Source organism: Corythoichthys intestinalis, chromosome 11 (genome assembly GCF_030265065.1).
Source record: "Corythoichthys intestinalis isolate RoL2023-P3 chromosome 11, ASM3026506v1, whole genome shotgun sequence".
Taxonomy (NCBI): Eukaryota; Metazoa; Chordata; class Actinopteri; order Syngnathiformes; family Syngnathidae; genus Corythoichthys; species Corythoichthys intestinalis.
This window is the reverse complement of record NC_080405.1, coordinates 9,179,672-9,194,548: the sequence shown is the minus strand read 5'-3', so window position 1 is coordinate 9,194,548 and position 14,877 is coordinate 9,179,672. Positions and strand designations below refer to the sequence as shown.

The following is a 14,877-nucleotide window of genomic DNA, read 5'->3' as shown; positions in this document are numbered from 1 at the left end:
TTCTGCTGTAGTTAGTGCTTTGAGTTCACACATCAAAGCTTGGTTTTGAAAAACAGATGTCCTTCTTTGCCACTCTTTGTCTAAAGCTGTGGAATCACATTAATGTTGCATGACTGGAGGGTTTTTATTTTTAATTTCTTTCTTTTGAATTTTTTGCAGGTTTGTTCAACATTGGAAACAAACTACTGGTTAGTATTGATCTGTTTCTGAAAATCAGAGCCAAAATGAGATTGGGCCACCCACCCACTCAGGCTGTCAGGACCTTATTTGACCATGTCTCCAATCACCCCGGTAACGTATAACATAACTAGATACAGTGGTACCTGTACTTACAAAATTAATTGGTTCTGGAAGTAGTTTTCTTAACCTGAAAATTTCGTGAGTAGGGACACATTTTCCATGTAAATGCCCTAATCGGTTCCAAGCCACTCAAAATTCAGACATAAATTGTTTATAATGCATAAAAATGCATTGAAATATGTAACAAATACGTTATAATTACAATACTGCACAACAAACATAAAAACAGAATTGTAATAAAAAAAACTAGAATAAAGAATATAAGTTAACACACTCATGTAAAGCTGACGGAATACAAAGGGCGATTTAAGAGGACGTTGGGATACACACATACACATACAGTTGAGGTCAATTGGATGCCCGGAATGCTAGGCAATAGCCAATGGCAGAACTGCTATTAATTCAGTGGTATGAAAAAGTGAACCTTTTGGAATTTCTCACATTTCTGCATAAAATCACCATCAAATGTGATCTGATCTTTGTCAAAATCACACAGATGAAAATATAGTGTCTGCTTTAACTAAAACCACCCAAACATTTATAGTTTTTCATATTTTAATGAGGATACCATGCACACAATGACAGAAGGGGGGAAATAACTAAGTGAACCCTCTGCCTGAGGAGACTTAAAGAGCAATTGAAACCAATTTTTGCCAAACATTTTAAGTCAGGTGTGTGTGCCCAATCACTGGTGAATGGTTTAAAGCTGCCCCGCCCACTGTAAAACACACACCTGGTAAAAAAATGTCTTGATGAGAAGAATTGACTAATGTGCATCATGGCTCGGTCAAAAGAGCTGTCTGAACACCTGTGATCAAGGATTGTTGATTTGTGTAAAGCTGGGGAAGGATACAAAACCATCTCTAAAAGTCTGGATGTTCATCAGTCAACAGTCAGAGAAGTTGTCTACAAACGGAGAGTTTGGCACTGTTGCTTTTCTCACAAGGAGTGGCCGTCCACCAAAGATGACGCCAAGAGTTCAGCGCAGAATACTCAGAGAGGTAAAAAAAAAAGAACCCTAGAGTGTCTGTTAAAGACCTAGAGAAATCCCTGGCACAGTCCAATATCTCTGTGCACACATCAACTATATGTAAAACTATGGCTAAGAAGGGTGTTCATGGGAGGACTCCACGGAGGAAGTCACTGCTGTCTAAAAAAAAACATTGTTGTTTGTTTAATGTTTGCAAAATGGCACTTGGACAATCCACAGAAGTTTTGGCAAAATGTTTTGTGGACTGATGAAACCAAAGTCGAATTATTTGGGGGTAACACACAAAGTCATGTGTGGAGGAAAAATGGGACAGCTCACCAACATCAACACCTCATCCACACCGTGAAGCATGGTTGAGGGAGCATCATGATTTGGGGCTGTTTTGCTACCTCAGGGCCTGGACAACTTGAAATCATTAATAGAAGAATGAATTCAAAAGTTTATCTAGATGTTTTGAAGGAAAACGTGAGGCTGTCTGTCAGACAGTTGAAGCTAAAAAGAGGATGGATGCTGCAACAAGACAATAATCCAAAACTCAGAAGTAAATCAACTGCAGAATGGTTTCAGAAGAACAAAATACACGTCATGAGAGGCAAAGTCAAAGTCCGGACTTGAACCCCATTGAAATGCTGTGGCATGACCTAAAGGCAGCGATTCATGCCAGACATCCCAGGAATCTGACTGAATGACAGCAGTTTTGTAGTGAAGAATAGGCCAAGATTAGTCCTGATCGATATGCCAGACTGATCTGCAGCTACAGGAAGCGTCTGGTTGAAGTTATTGCTGCCAAAGGGGGGGGGGGGGGGGGGGCACGAATTGGTAAATGTGATGGTTCCATTACTTACCCCCACGGTCATGGTTTGCATGCTATCCTCATTAAAGCATGAAAACATAAATGTTTGGTGGTTTTAGTTAAAGCAGACACTGTGTTTTCATCTGTTTGATTTTGACAGAGAACAGATCACATTTTATTGTGATTTTATGTAGATATGTGAGAAATTCCAAAAGGTTCAGCTACTTTTTCATATCACTGTATGTTACGTTCATTAAACTCTGGGAGCTACTGGGAGTATCAGCCATACTGTATTTTTGCCTTTGTATCCTAAAATTTCTTTCGTAACAAGAGGCAATATTTTCCCGTTGAGGCGTGTCTTAGCCTTAAAATCTGTATGTAGAGACGTCATAAGTCAAGGTACCACTGTACATGGCAGGTATATTAAAATGAATAAGCACATTTGCATTTTTTATCAAGTGACATGTCTCCATGTTGGCATCAGTCCATACGTTGAGTCCAGAGGAATCATCCCAAATTCAAGAGTTTTTGCTGATCGGCTACTGGGCCTTCGAGAGCCTAACGCTGCGAGACTACAATGATATGATCTGCGGCATTTGTGGCGTCGCCCCCGTGTTGGAGATTTCCAGGCGATACACGAACAATGTGCTGGAGCTCAAGAATCTGGAGGTGAGATTAAGCGCGGGACTTTAACGCATTCATGCTGAATAATTAATTACAAAAAGAAAAAGAAAAAATCCCAGCATTTTTAATTGCAGTTTGCATTCCAAACAATGAGGAACCTTTTACACTGCACAGTTCCTAACACAACCAATGATGCTACTGGTACCGCACTTTCCTGGTTTTGCTCCTACCTCACTGACCGACAACAATTCATCGCCATCAATCATTGCACATCCCCTCCTGCTCCCCTACCACAAGGTGTCCCCCAAGGTTCAGTTCTAGGTCCCCTCCTCTTCATTCTCTACATCCTCCCCCTTGGTCAGATCATCCGCAAACATGGACTCCAATTTCACTGCTACGCTGACGACATCCAAATTTACATAACCACACAACAAATCTCGCACAGCACCCAATCCACACTTCAAAACTGCCTCAGTGAAATTAATTCCTGGATGCAAGAAAACTATCTTCAACTCAACAGTAACAAATCAGACATAATCATCTTCGACCCTGCAGCCCACATCATAGACAGTCAATTCTCCCTCACCCTCAACAACTGCACCCTGCCTTTCTCAACACATTCCCGCAACCTTGGTATCATTTTTGACAATAAACTCAGATTCGACCACCACGTCAACCATATCACCAGAACTGCCTTCTTCCACCTCAAGAACATAGCCCGTCTTCGCCCCTCCCTCACCTTCTCTACTGCTGAAACCCTCATCCATGCCTTCATAACCTCCAGACTTGACTACTGCAACAGCATTCTCTTCGGTTCTCCATCCAAACTCATCAATAAACTACAATATATCCAAAACTCTGCTGCACGCCTTCTCACCCAGACCCCCTATAGGAACCACATTACCCCCGTCCTCCACAAACTGCACTGGCTTCCTATTTCATACAGAATTCAGTTCAAAATCATCCTTCTCACTTACAAAGCACTCAATAACTTGGCCCCGCCCTACCTCACAGACCTTCTCTGTCCCCACACCCCTTCCCGTCACCTCCGCTCTTCTAACAGAAACATCCTCACACCGCCCAAACAAAGAACACACCGAACTAGGGGGGACAGAGCCTTCTCCGCTGCCGCCCCCTCCCTTTGGAACTCACTCCCAAAACCCATTCGTTCATGTTCAGACCTTCCCACATTCAAAAAACTGTTAAAAACTCACCTTTTTTAACTAGCTTTTAACTTGTAATTATTTTCTTGTTTTGTTCTGTCCACGTTGTTTGCTGTTTCTGTTCCTACTGTAAAGCGTCTTTGAGCATTGGTAAAAGCGCTCTACAAATAAAATGTATTATTATTATTATTATTACTAGACATGTAAACATGGAAGTTTAGCAAAAAGAAAAAAAAGAAAAAAAAATCGACTTAAAATATACTTTGTTTTCCTGAACTTGTTTGCAAGCGTAATACGAAAATAGAGTGGAATACTCTTTTTCAAACACTAACGAAAACTGGCATTGTTTGGCCTATATTTGTTTGGACTATGGTGCACACACACTCAAGGCTCTTCATACAACTGAATGAACAGCAACTGAATAAAAATTGAAAAATGCCTACCGCGGATGTTTTCACTATAAGATCGCTGACTCGTTCATTTCGCTGTCAGTCAAAAAGGGATTCAGCCTCAGACAGATCATCCAGTAATCATGCAGAGAAGCTGAGCGTCTGAGCCAGCCGAGCCCCACCCACTGCCCATAGATTCCCAGAGACGCTGAGCGTCGGATGGGCGGGACAAGCCCATCCCAATGACTTGTCTCATTTCATTGCAGTGGAAAAATGCGCTCTCAACTCTGACAGCGTCCACACTGTTTAAAGCACTGTGAAGCTGCACAAATCCCAGTGATAAGAAGGTCATTTTGAACAAAAGTTGAGCGTGTTGTAGGACATATTTATTCAATGACATGTACACACAACCAGAGGCGTCACTAGACCTGCTACAATACTGGGACACAGCAGGGCACTGGCGAGCGAGCAAAATTAAAAAAATATTTTTTTTAAGCATATATCTATCATAAAAAGTCAAAAATAGCGCTTTAACCTACAGTGATCCCTCATTTTTCGTGGTTAATGGGGAACAAAACCCACCGCAATAGTCAAAAACCACAAAGTAGTGCCCCACCCCCCCAAAACAAAGTTTTTTTTTTAACTTATGTGTGTGTTCAATGTATTTATTCAGATTTAGCATTGGAAAGAGATACATATAAGACATGTTTTTACACTTTTTTCCCCAAAGAATAATAAAAAAAACTTTTTTGTATATATATTTTTTAATAAATGTTTTTTAAGCAATCAAATGTAACAATTATGATTTTAAACCGATACTCTCCCACCAAATGTTTTGTATACAGGAACAAAGTAGAAAAATGCTTGTCTTTATTTAATGCTTCATTGAGTTAGTCCATTCAAATCCACTCAAACTGCTCACTTACACACAATGAGTTGCCACAGCAACTGTTTAACAAGTTGAACGATGATTAACGCATTTGAAGCTTCAGCTTCCAAGCATCTGTGGCAAGATCAAACGTTAAATGTCCGTCAATTATTCCTAACTTCAATAAACAACTCCAGTGCACTGCCTGACCAACAAAGAGCAGCAGGAGGTAGAGTGAGGCAATGTGATCGGCTCGGGACGGCTCTCCTGTATTTACTTATTTTTTAATTGAAAAAATCCGGGATTGACTGAGGGTGCGAAGTTTGAAGCGCGAAGCAGCGAGGCATCACTGTGTATATAATTAAACCAAAATACAAGTTTCTGTAAAAAAAAAAAAGATTTTTTGTTTTTTAGTCATCAGTTTTTATTCAAAATCAACATCCGGAAATGCCTTGTTGATAGTTAATTTACCTCTGCTCATGTTCATCAACTTCCATGTCTCCTTCACCTCCTCACCTATATTCTGCTGCTGAGTTTGTCTGGACAAAAATGGGGCTATATCAATGTAAGTGGTATGCAATTAATCAGTGTTTCTCAACTGGTAGGTTGTGACCTAAAAGGGGTTTATGTTGCCTAGGTGAGTTACCTAGTTTACCTCTATCATTCCTCCTTGCTGACTTATCCTTCCTGCGAGCAAATAACTGTTAGGATGCGTGATGGGAGGGGATCCCAGAGCAGACAATGGCACGAGTGACTGTGATCAAAAATGTTTTATTGTTGCCAGACCCAAAAGCAAATAGGCAGGCAGGGTGCTGACAAGGATCGGGGAAAAAACAGGCTTGAGGTTCCGACGTGGTGCGCGCAGAGACAGGTCCTAGCCACGAGCAAAAAATCATGAGCCGAAAAACACAGAGAAAAGTATCAAATGAATGCGGGAAGCAACTGACGGTGGAATAAGACAAGTTGATTTGGCGACTAGCTGAGGAGTCCACTGGCTATTCAAGGGTGCTGATGGTAATTGCCTGCACCTGTGGTCACTCCACCCGCCTGACGTCCAACCTGCAAATTAGATTAAAACATGCACGCCTGCTGGAGGTGGCCCAGGTATCAGGAGGAAAGGCCTGGGTCCCCAACAATAACTTTCTTATATCCATTTGCAAGAGTGATGCTGTTTGAGTCAAATAGAAATAAAAAATAAGACATCTTGTTACAGATTACGTGGACTGCTGTAACAAATTAAATGCTTGTAAAACAGCTGGAAATTATGATGAGCACACATACAAAATTGTTAGAGGTTATATTCAAAAAATAGGCAATTCATATAGATTGATTCTGTTCATTTTGGTCATACAAACAAATAGCAATAAACACCATCAGTATTGATATAGTTCAAATACCACATATATCAGTGGTCTCCAAACTATTCCACATCGGGCCGCAGTGGGTGCAGGATTTCACTCCAACAAAACAAGACCACAACTTTTCACCGATCTGGTGTTTTATAAGTGTAATCAGTTTGGCATTGTATTTAGAGCCAGTTAGCTAAAAGATGGCAGCTAATCTGCAACTTGAATTTGCGACCAGAGTAGTTTACCGCCGTTAGCTGCCGAATACGTAAAAAGTAGGGCTGTCAAACGATTAAAATTTTTAATCGAGTTAATTACAGCTTAAAAATTAATTAATCGTTATTAATCGCAATTAATCGCAATTCAAACGATCTCTAAAATATGCCATATTTTTCTGTAAATTATTGTTGGAATGGAAAGATAAGACACACGACGGATATATACATACAACATACTGTACATAAGTACTGTATTTGTTTATTGTAACAATAAATCCACAAATGGCATTATTAACATTCTTTCTGTTAAAGTGATCCACGGATAGAAAGACTTGTAGTTCTTAAACGATAAATGTTATAGTTACAAGTTATAGTAATTTTATATTAAAACCCCTCTTCATGTTTTCGTTTTAATAAAATTTGTAAAATTTTCAATCAAAAGTAGAGTTAATATAATAATAAGAAGAATAAAAAATAACAATGATAAAAATAGAGTGACCAAAGTCTAAGTTTTATGTGTATTTGGCATAGCTATTTTGATATGGAATGCCAATTCATTTTGCATTGTTGTTTAACTGTGTGTCAGAATAGGGCCTCATTACTATAGACTGAAGTGCTTTTCTTTTTGTGAACATTATTTTTTTTTTGGAGAGATAGGAATATTATTTTTGTTGTGCTTTCACTAAACGATACTTAAGTTTGTTGTGAAGGAGTTGCCGAAGCTTATGTCAATTAACGGCGCAGTCCAAAGAACGCCTGTGTCCACTCGCCTTTACTGTATAACATATATCTGTACATATCTTACCCAGAATACAACAAGAGACACATAATTGCTTCTAAAAGAAAGAAAACTTACCGAAATATGTGTAGAGCACAAATAGCAATTTGCATTGCATTGTGAATACAGCATAAACGGGGGTTTCAACGAATATACAGTCGGGCAAATAAGTATTTACCGTAGTCAACCACCAATTGTGCAAGTTCTCCTACTTGAAAAGATTAGAGAGGCCTGTAATTGTCAACATGGGTAAACCTCAACCATGAGAGACAGAATGTGGAGAAAAAAAACAGAAAATCACATTGTTTGATTTTTGAAGAACTGTCGAAGAGGTCTAACTTCTTCTAACGAGGTCTAACGAGGCGCCACTCGTTACCTGTATTAATGGCACCTGTTTTAACTCATTATCAATATAAAAGATACCTGTCCACAATCTCAGTCAGTCACACTCCAAACTCCACTGTGGCCAAGACCAAAGAGCTGTCGAAGGGCACCAGAGAAAAACTGTAGATCTGCACCAGGCTGGGAAGACTAAATCTCCAATAGGTAAAGTGCTTGGTGTAAAGAAATCAACTCTGGGAGCAATTATTAGAAAATGGAAGACATACAAGACCTCTGATAATCTCCTTCAATCTGGGGCCCCATGCAAGATCTCACACCGCGGCGTCAAAATGATAACAAGAACGGGGAGCAAAAATCCCAGAACCACACGGGCGGACCTCGTGTATGACCTACAGAGAGCTGGGACCACAGTTACAAAGGCTACTATCAGTAACACAATGCGCACCAGGGACTCAAATCCTGCACTGCCAGACGTGTCCCCCTGCTGAAGCCAGTACACGTCCTGGCCCGTCTGCGGTTCGCTAGAGAGCATTTGGATGATCCAGAAGAGGACTGGGAGAATGTGTTATGGTCAGATGAAACCAAAATAGAACTTTTTGGTAGAAACACAGGTTGTCGTGTTTGGAAGAGAAAGAATACTCAATTGCACCATACCCACTGTGAAGCATTGGGGTGGAAACATCATGCTTTGGCGCTGTTGTTCTGCAAAGGGACCAGGACGACTGATCTGTGTAAAGGAAAGAATGAATGCGGCCATGTATCGAGAGATTTTGAGTAAAAATCTCCTTTCATCAGCAAGGGCATTGAAGACGAGACGTGGCTGGGTCTTTCAGCATGACAATTATCCCAAGCACACAGCCAGGGCAACAAAGGAGTGGCTTCGTAAGAAGCATTTCAAGGTCCTGGAGTGGCCTAGCCAGTCTCCAGATCTCAACCCCATAGAAAATCTGTGGAGGGAGTTTAAAGTCCGTGTTGCCCAATGACAGCCCCAAAACATCACTGCTCTAGAGGAGATCTGCATGGAGGAATGGGCCAAAATACCAGCAACAATGTGTAAAAAGCTTGTGAAGAGTTACAGAAAACGTTTGGCCTCCGTTATTGCCAACAAAGGGTACATAACAAAGTATTGAGATGAACTTTTGGTATTGACCAAATACTTATTTTCCACCATGATTTGCAAATAAATTCTTAAAAAACCAAACAATGTGATTTTATGGGTTTTTTCCACATTCTGTCTCTCATGGTAGAGGTTTACCCATGTTGCCAATTACAGGCCTCTCTAATATTTTCAAGTGGGAGAACTTGACTAAATACTTATTTGCCCCACTGTACCTATCACAGCATTAGTTACGTGCATACGTTACCATATTAAGGAGCCATGTGCAGATTGTCTAAATGGATTGAATAGAGTAATATGACCACATTAAATAGGTGCATTCTGTAGATTATGCTCTGTAGTCTTGAACTCCAAAGTATTTAATTTTTTACTGATGAAATTTATACTGGGGCACTGCAGATCAATACTCAGGCATGTGCCCTAGTGAAATATGGCTGGCGATGCCCATGCACACAACAGTATACATTTAATCACTTATTTTTTGACATTGTAGAGGAAGCTTGGCTTCCCTTGCAATCTTAGAGCAATCGCCTCTGATGTATATGTATATGTGAGTGTTTGTGTCCATTATGCAGTATTCCTGTGGGGATTTGTTTTTGCATGCTAATTCATCATCTCTCTGTAGTTCACCTGGCCCGAGTCATCAGTGTCGGACGAAGTGAACTTGGATGACTTTTGGCTGACAATGGAGACTGAGGCCATTGAGCAAGCAGCTTTCCCGACAGAGATCCCCATCACACGGGTGGACGCTTCAATTATTGCACCCTTCATCCCCCCGTTGATGAGGAGCCCCACTGTAATTAACACAGAGAAGGACAAGCTCATGTTACCAACACAGCTGCCCAATGGTACACTTAATTTTTACCGTAATTTTCGGATTATAAGTTGCTACTTTTTTCCCTCATTTTAAATCCTGCTTCTTATTTTCCAGTGCGGCTGATTTGTTGATTCATTTGGGTTTATAGGTAGCACTTTATTTGAAAGCGGTGTCATAAGACTGCCATACGACCGTCATAATTATGACATGACACTATCATGGGCATTATAAATGCTTGTGAAAGATTTCATTGAGTGTCATCCAGCAAATTATGTCTCTAACTCCATTTATGTCCAGCTCAGATCTTTTACGTCCATTCAAAGTGAGATAATTTGCCAGATGATATAAAATGACATATGTCTTAAGCATTTATTTAACTCGTGGCAATGTCATGTCATAATTATGATGGTCTTTTGACAGTCTTATGTCGCCGCTGTCAAATAAAGTGTTAGCAAATACCATAACTGGCAATTATTGTAACAACTGGACCAGTAACTGAAGAAATAATTAGCACACAACATGAAGTTTGATTGTTATTTACATCAGTAGCGTTGTAATGCATGCTAGGAGGAATGTTGGATGACGACAATGTTTACAGCAGGTGGCAGCAGAGGCTGACTGTCTTTTCCAAGGGAGCACCGATAGCCAAATGAAGCTTCTTGAAGCAATGAAGCTTTGAAGCCAATTGGTTCAAAGCTTCATGGTGGTTCAATTAGTCTTATGACATCTTATGATGCCGCTATCAAATAAAGTGTTACCCGTTAATATCTTTTGGTGTAAATATCCCATAACACAGTGAGGACAGCTGCGGCTTAAATTCCAGTGCGGCTTACCTATGAACAAATGCTGTTTTCGTGTCAAATTTGGTGGGTGGTGGCTTATAGTCCGGTGCGCCTTGTAGTCCAAAAATATAGTCCAGAAATGACGGTAATTTGTTGCTATATTTCAAGTCGCACAAATCTTTTGTTTACTTTTTTTTTTTTTTTGTTCAAGTCGCACAATATATAATATACAATATAACCACCACTACTACTATAAATACTAACATGTAATTATGAATAATATCTTTCCACTTCATGTTTTTTTCCGCATCGCCCATGTGAGAAATATTTCCATTTTCCTTTTAAATCTCTAGCGAACAAGACAGGCATTCAGGATTCAGAAGCTTGACTGAAATTCAGTATGCGTATTATTTAGCAAGCAAAGTGATTGACCAACCAAGAATCTTTTGTGAAAGGATCTGTGAAACTGCGTCTAAAATAAAAACAATAAATGATATTTTCCTCCCGTTTCAGGAGCGCCGTCAATTTTAGTACGGCTCATTCATGATGGCGAGTTGAGGCCCGACAAGATCCAATACCTCAGCGAAGATGAGCTGAGAACAATTCTGGAGCGCTGTGGGGTGAGCATCGCTCCAGGCTCCACGAAGGTGGGTTTGCCTACTGATGTACAAGCGAAATCTGTGCTTTATTATCTCATGATTTACCTAGGCATTACATTGTAGAAAAAATATTGCTTGAGATAGTTTCGTACTTAGGTTGGGTGTGTTTGGGCACTGTTTAGGATTATTGTCTGTTGTGGATTGGACAGGAAAATTCGGGCGTTACTGTTGTCAGGGCAACAAGAGTTAAGGATTTTGCAACCCTCGGAACCAAGTGAGTGCAGAGTGTTCATTTCTCGGTCGCGGGTTCGTCCGTATCAGATATTCCTTGTGGCAAAACAGGATGTACCGCCATTTGTTCTTGACTGTCCAGAAGAACTGATTGCGGGATTTGGCAGTGCAGACGTGGGCTTGTAGATGTCTTACCTATCACCTGCTTGTCAGTGTCAATCTTGCTCAGTCAGCTGCATTGGCGCTGCAATTGCCAATCATTCCATAAGTCAAGTCTATAATATCAAATATATTCTCCTTGTTTTTCTTTAAGTATGATATAAATGCTATCTATTGTATATTGGGTTTGTTAGAGTAATACAGTCAAACAGTAAATATGGGAAAAGGTACCATTCCCTTCAATATTGTTTGCTTTAAGGACATAAAAGCAAAACATCAGATCATGTCGTCTTTTAAAGTAACCCACAAATCACATTGTATCTTGACAAACAAGTGCCTAAATTTTGGTCAGTGTTTTCTTTGTCCACCTGTTTGTTACCCTAAAGAATAAGAGTGTCTGATTAAAACTTTTTAGTCATGGAGATTTTTTTTAAGATAATGAAATTGTGCTTGTGTACTGTAAAGTATAACTGAATGCATTGACACAGTGCTTCTCAATTATTTCCTTTTGCGCCCCCCCCCCAAGAAGAAGTAAATGTTTCGCGCGCCCCCTCCCCCAACTTTCTGCCGCCACTGTAAATAGTATCATTTTTCCATAAAATTATAATAAGCACACCTCTGCATAACAGTGTTACCTTGTTAACATTAAGGAGAAATATACAGATCAATTTAGTGTAACTTTATTAACATTGTTTTTGTTTGTAACAGAAGACTTAAAGCGCATTGAATGATAATAAATTCAAATGATTTAGCAACATTAATTCAGTGCATAATATGCCAAACAAAAATAATATATAATTGAGGTAATAATAATAAAACAAAAATGAGTGTCATTGGACAGAGGGACAGTTTTTTTTTTTGTTTTTTTTTGCAGCACTTGTATTGCCCAGCGTGACTGAGAGACCATGTCTGATGCTGCAGACAGTATCAGCTCCTCTGCTCTGGTACTGTTTTTTTTTTTTTTTTTTTTTAATGTTTTCATCTGTAAAATTACACATTTTTACTCCCCAAATGAATAAATAAATAAATAAATAAAGGTTTCAAACTATATCAAATGAACATTGACAGACGTTTCCAGATATTCTAGCTTCTACAGGGACAACGCCAACTTTGTGACAATACACATTCGGAAGGAAAACAGCAACAGTACATTATCTTCAATGAATTATACCCACCTGGATGCCACAAACTGTGTGTAAAAAAATAAAAGTTGTCCTAGAGTTTAAGAGGACGCTTACCGTTAGCATTATACTAATGCTAACAGCATTAGACCAGCGTTGATGCTATGCTAATGCTACAAGTTACATTTAGTGTGTGATGATGACAGACCTTTAAAGGCTATAATAACATTGTACTGTATATTCTCTCTAGCCAAGATAAGAAAACAAACCTTACCGTGTATGTAAGCTGAAGTAACTAGAGACAACACTGGTGAGTCGAAGGGGGGTGCAGCACATCACGAATGACACAACCAGATACTGCTACGATGTAGGCTAACGACACACAAATGTCACACATTGTGAACATGACGGAAAGTATTGCGCATTGTTGCCTCGTTCTTGTCTCATCAGAAGAAAACTGGCATTGGTCTCGTTACGTAATGTCTCGTCATCGTCATGAAAAAAAGAGTTAGTTGATGACATATTGACGAAAACAACACTGCTGCTTCGAAATTAGGTTAACATGGGAATTTTGTTCTATTTTTGTCGCCATCACCTGGCACTACAACCAATCAGCAACAGATTTATTGATCGAAAAATCACTTGTGAGGACATAGGCCAACCCGGAAATTGACATCCACACGCCACACTTTTCCAACACGGAGGTGCGTATCATTTTAGCAGTGTGCGACCAGCACATACCATACACACACATAGCACATACACATGGTACCAATAATCATGATTTCCGGGACATACATAAAAAAGCAGCAGTATGGGAAGTTTTTGGCACTCAGAAAACTGGAAATTTTAAAATGCCCTCCAAATTGAGCATACAACATAGTGGACTGCCAGCGCTGGAATTAACTTTAGCGTCACTTTTAACACCATGAAAATAGTAGATTTTTTCCTCCAAGATATGGTCATTGGGCCATTTACACATGCTGTGTTTGTGATGGAAAGCCTGATTAAACATGTCAAAACATTTACAGTGAGTATTCAGAATATAATGATTACTGTAAAAAGATTTGTTTCCGTTGCAAAAGCTGTCCGATCGTAGTTGTTAATTGTTTTAAGATACAAAGTTCTTTTGTTTGCTGCTGGAGGGAAAAGGAAACAAGACATTCACTGTTGCCATCAAAACGACCTTTTGTGAATGCCCCCCCTCAAGCATCTTGCTTCCTGATTCATTCATGATCATTAGGGCTCTAATATATAGTATGGCAAATTCTCCCCTAGAATTTGAATCAATAGCATTCAGTTGCAAAGGGGATGTCACCCCCTTCTGTAATTTACCCCAAAACCACATAGCCAAACCATGGTTCCCTTTAATGTTTCATGTGTCTGAGCAGACACACAAGCTCCCTGAGCACACTGAGGACCACTATGTACAACATCAGATGTGTACGCTGTTGTCACACACCAGTATCACGCCTGTTCAAAACCTTGGATCAGAGCAAGTTATGTGGCTTATTAAACGAATGAAATTACAGCAGCAATTTTCATTAGTTTAGTTTTAATTAGGGCTGAACGATATTGGAAAAAAGTTACATTGCGACTTTTTGGGGGTTTGCGATATATTGCGAAGATTGCTGTATATAAAAGGGATGTAGGAGGCCATGTCCCTGCACCCTTGCTGATTTTAGGTAGCAAAAGAAAACTTTACGTGTTCAAAAAAACGAAAAACAATCACACATCCTGCGATGGGACTATTGCGCATGCGCACATTGCGTTCAAACGATATATTGTGCAGACCCAGTTTTAATATTCCGTATTTTTCGGACTATACGTCGCACCTGAGTATAAGTTGCACCAGCCAAAAAATGCGCAATGAAAAGGAAAAAAACATATAAATTGCACAGGACTATGAGTTGCATTTTTTGGGGGAAATTTATTTTATAGAATCCAGCACCAAGAACAGACATGTTATCTTGAAAGGCAATTTAAAATACATTAGAGAACAACAGGCTGAATAGGTGTACGGTATGCTAACATTACATGACGCTAGAGGTTGGGGCCTAAAAAATTAGGCCCGACCTGACCGGCCCACGGGTACTAAAGCCCGACGCGGCCCAAGCCCGATCAATTAACTTGATTTGCTTGCCCGAGCCCGAAACCCCTCGAAATTTTATGTTTTATTTGTAGGCACGAGCCCGAAAAGAGAAAAAAAAAATGTTTTATTTGTGGGGACTCAGCAGAA

At 39.8% G+C, this 14,877-nt stretch overlaps 1 protein-coding gene across 3 annotated transcripts in view; it reads left to right on the top strand.

Moving 5' to 3' along the window:
• hmgxb3 (HMG box domain containing 3) overlaps positions 1-14,877 on the top strand; it is a 49,668-nt gene that overhangs the window by 27,571 nt on the left and 7,220 nt on the right. For all 3 annotated transcript variants that reach the window (XM_057849709.1, XM_057849708.1, XM_057849711.1), the window contains 4 exons: positions 160-291; positions 2,569-2,753; positions 9,555-9,777; positions 11,042-11,175. In XM_057849709.1, the coding sequence (XP_057705692.1) occupies positions 160-291; positions 2,569-2,753; positions 9,555-9,777; positions 11,042-11,175 (674 nt within the window). The remainder of the gene's footprint in view (positions 1-159; positions 292-2,568; positions 2,754-9,554; positions 9,778-11,041; positions 11,176-14,877) is intronic.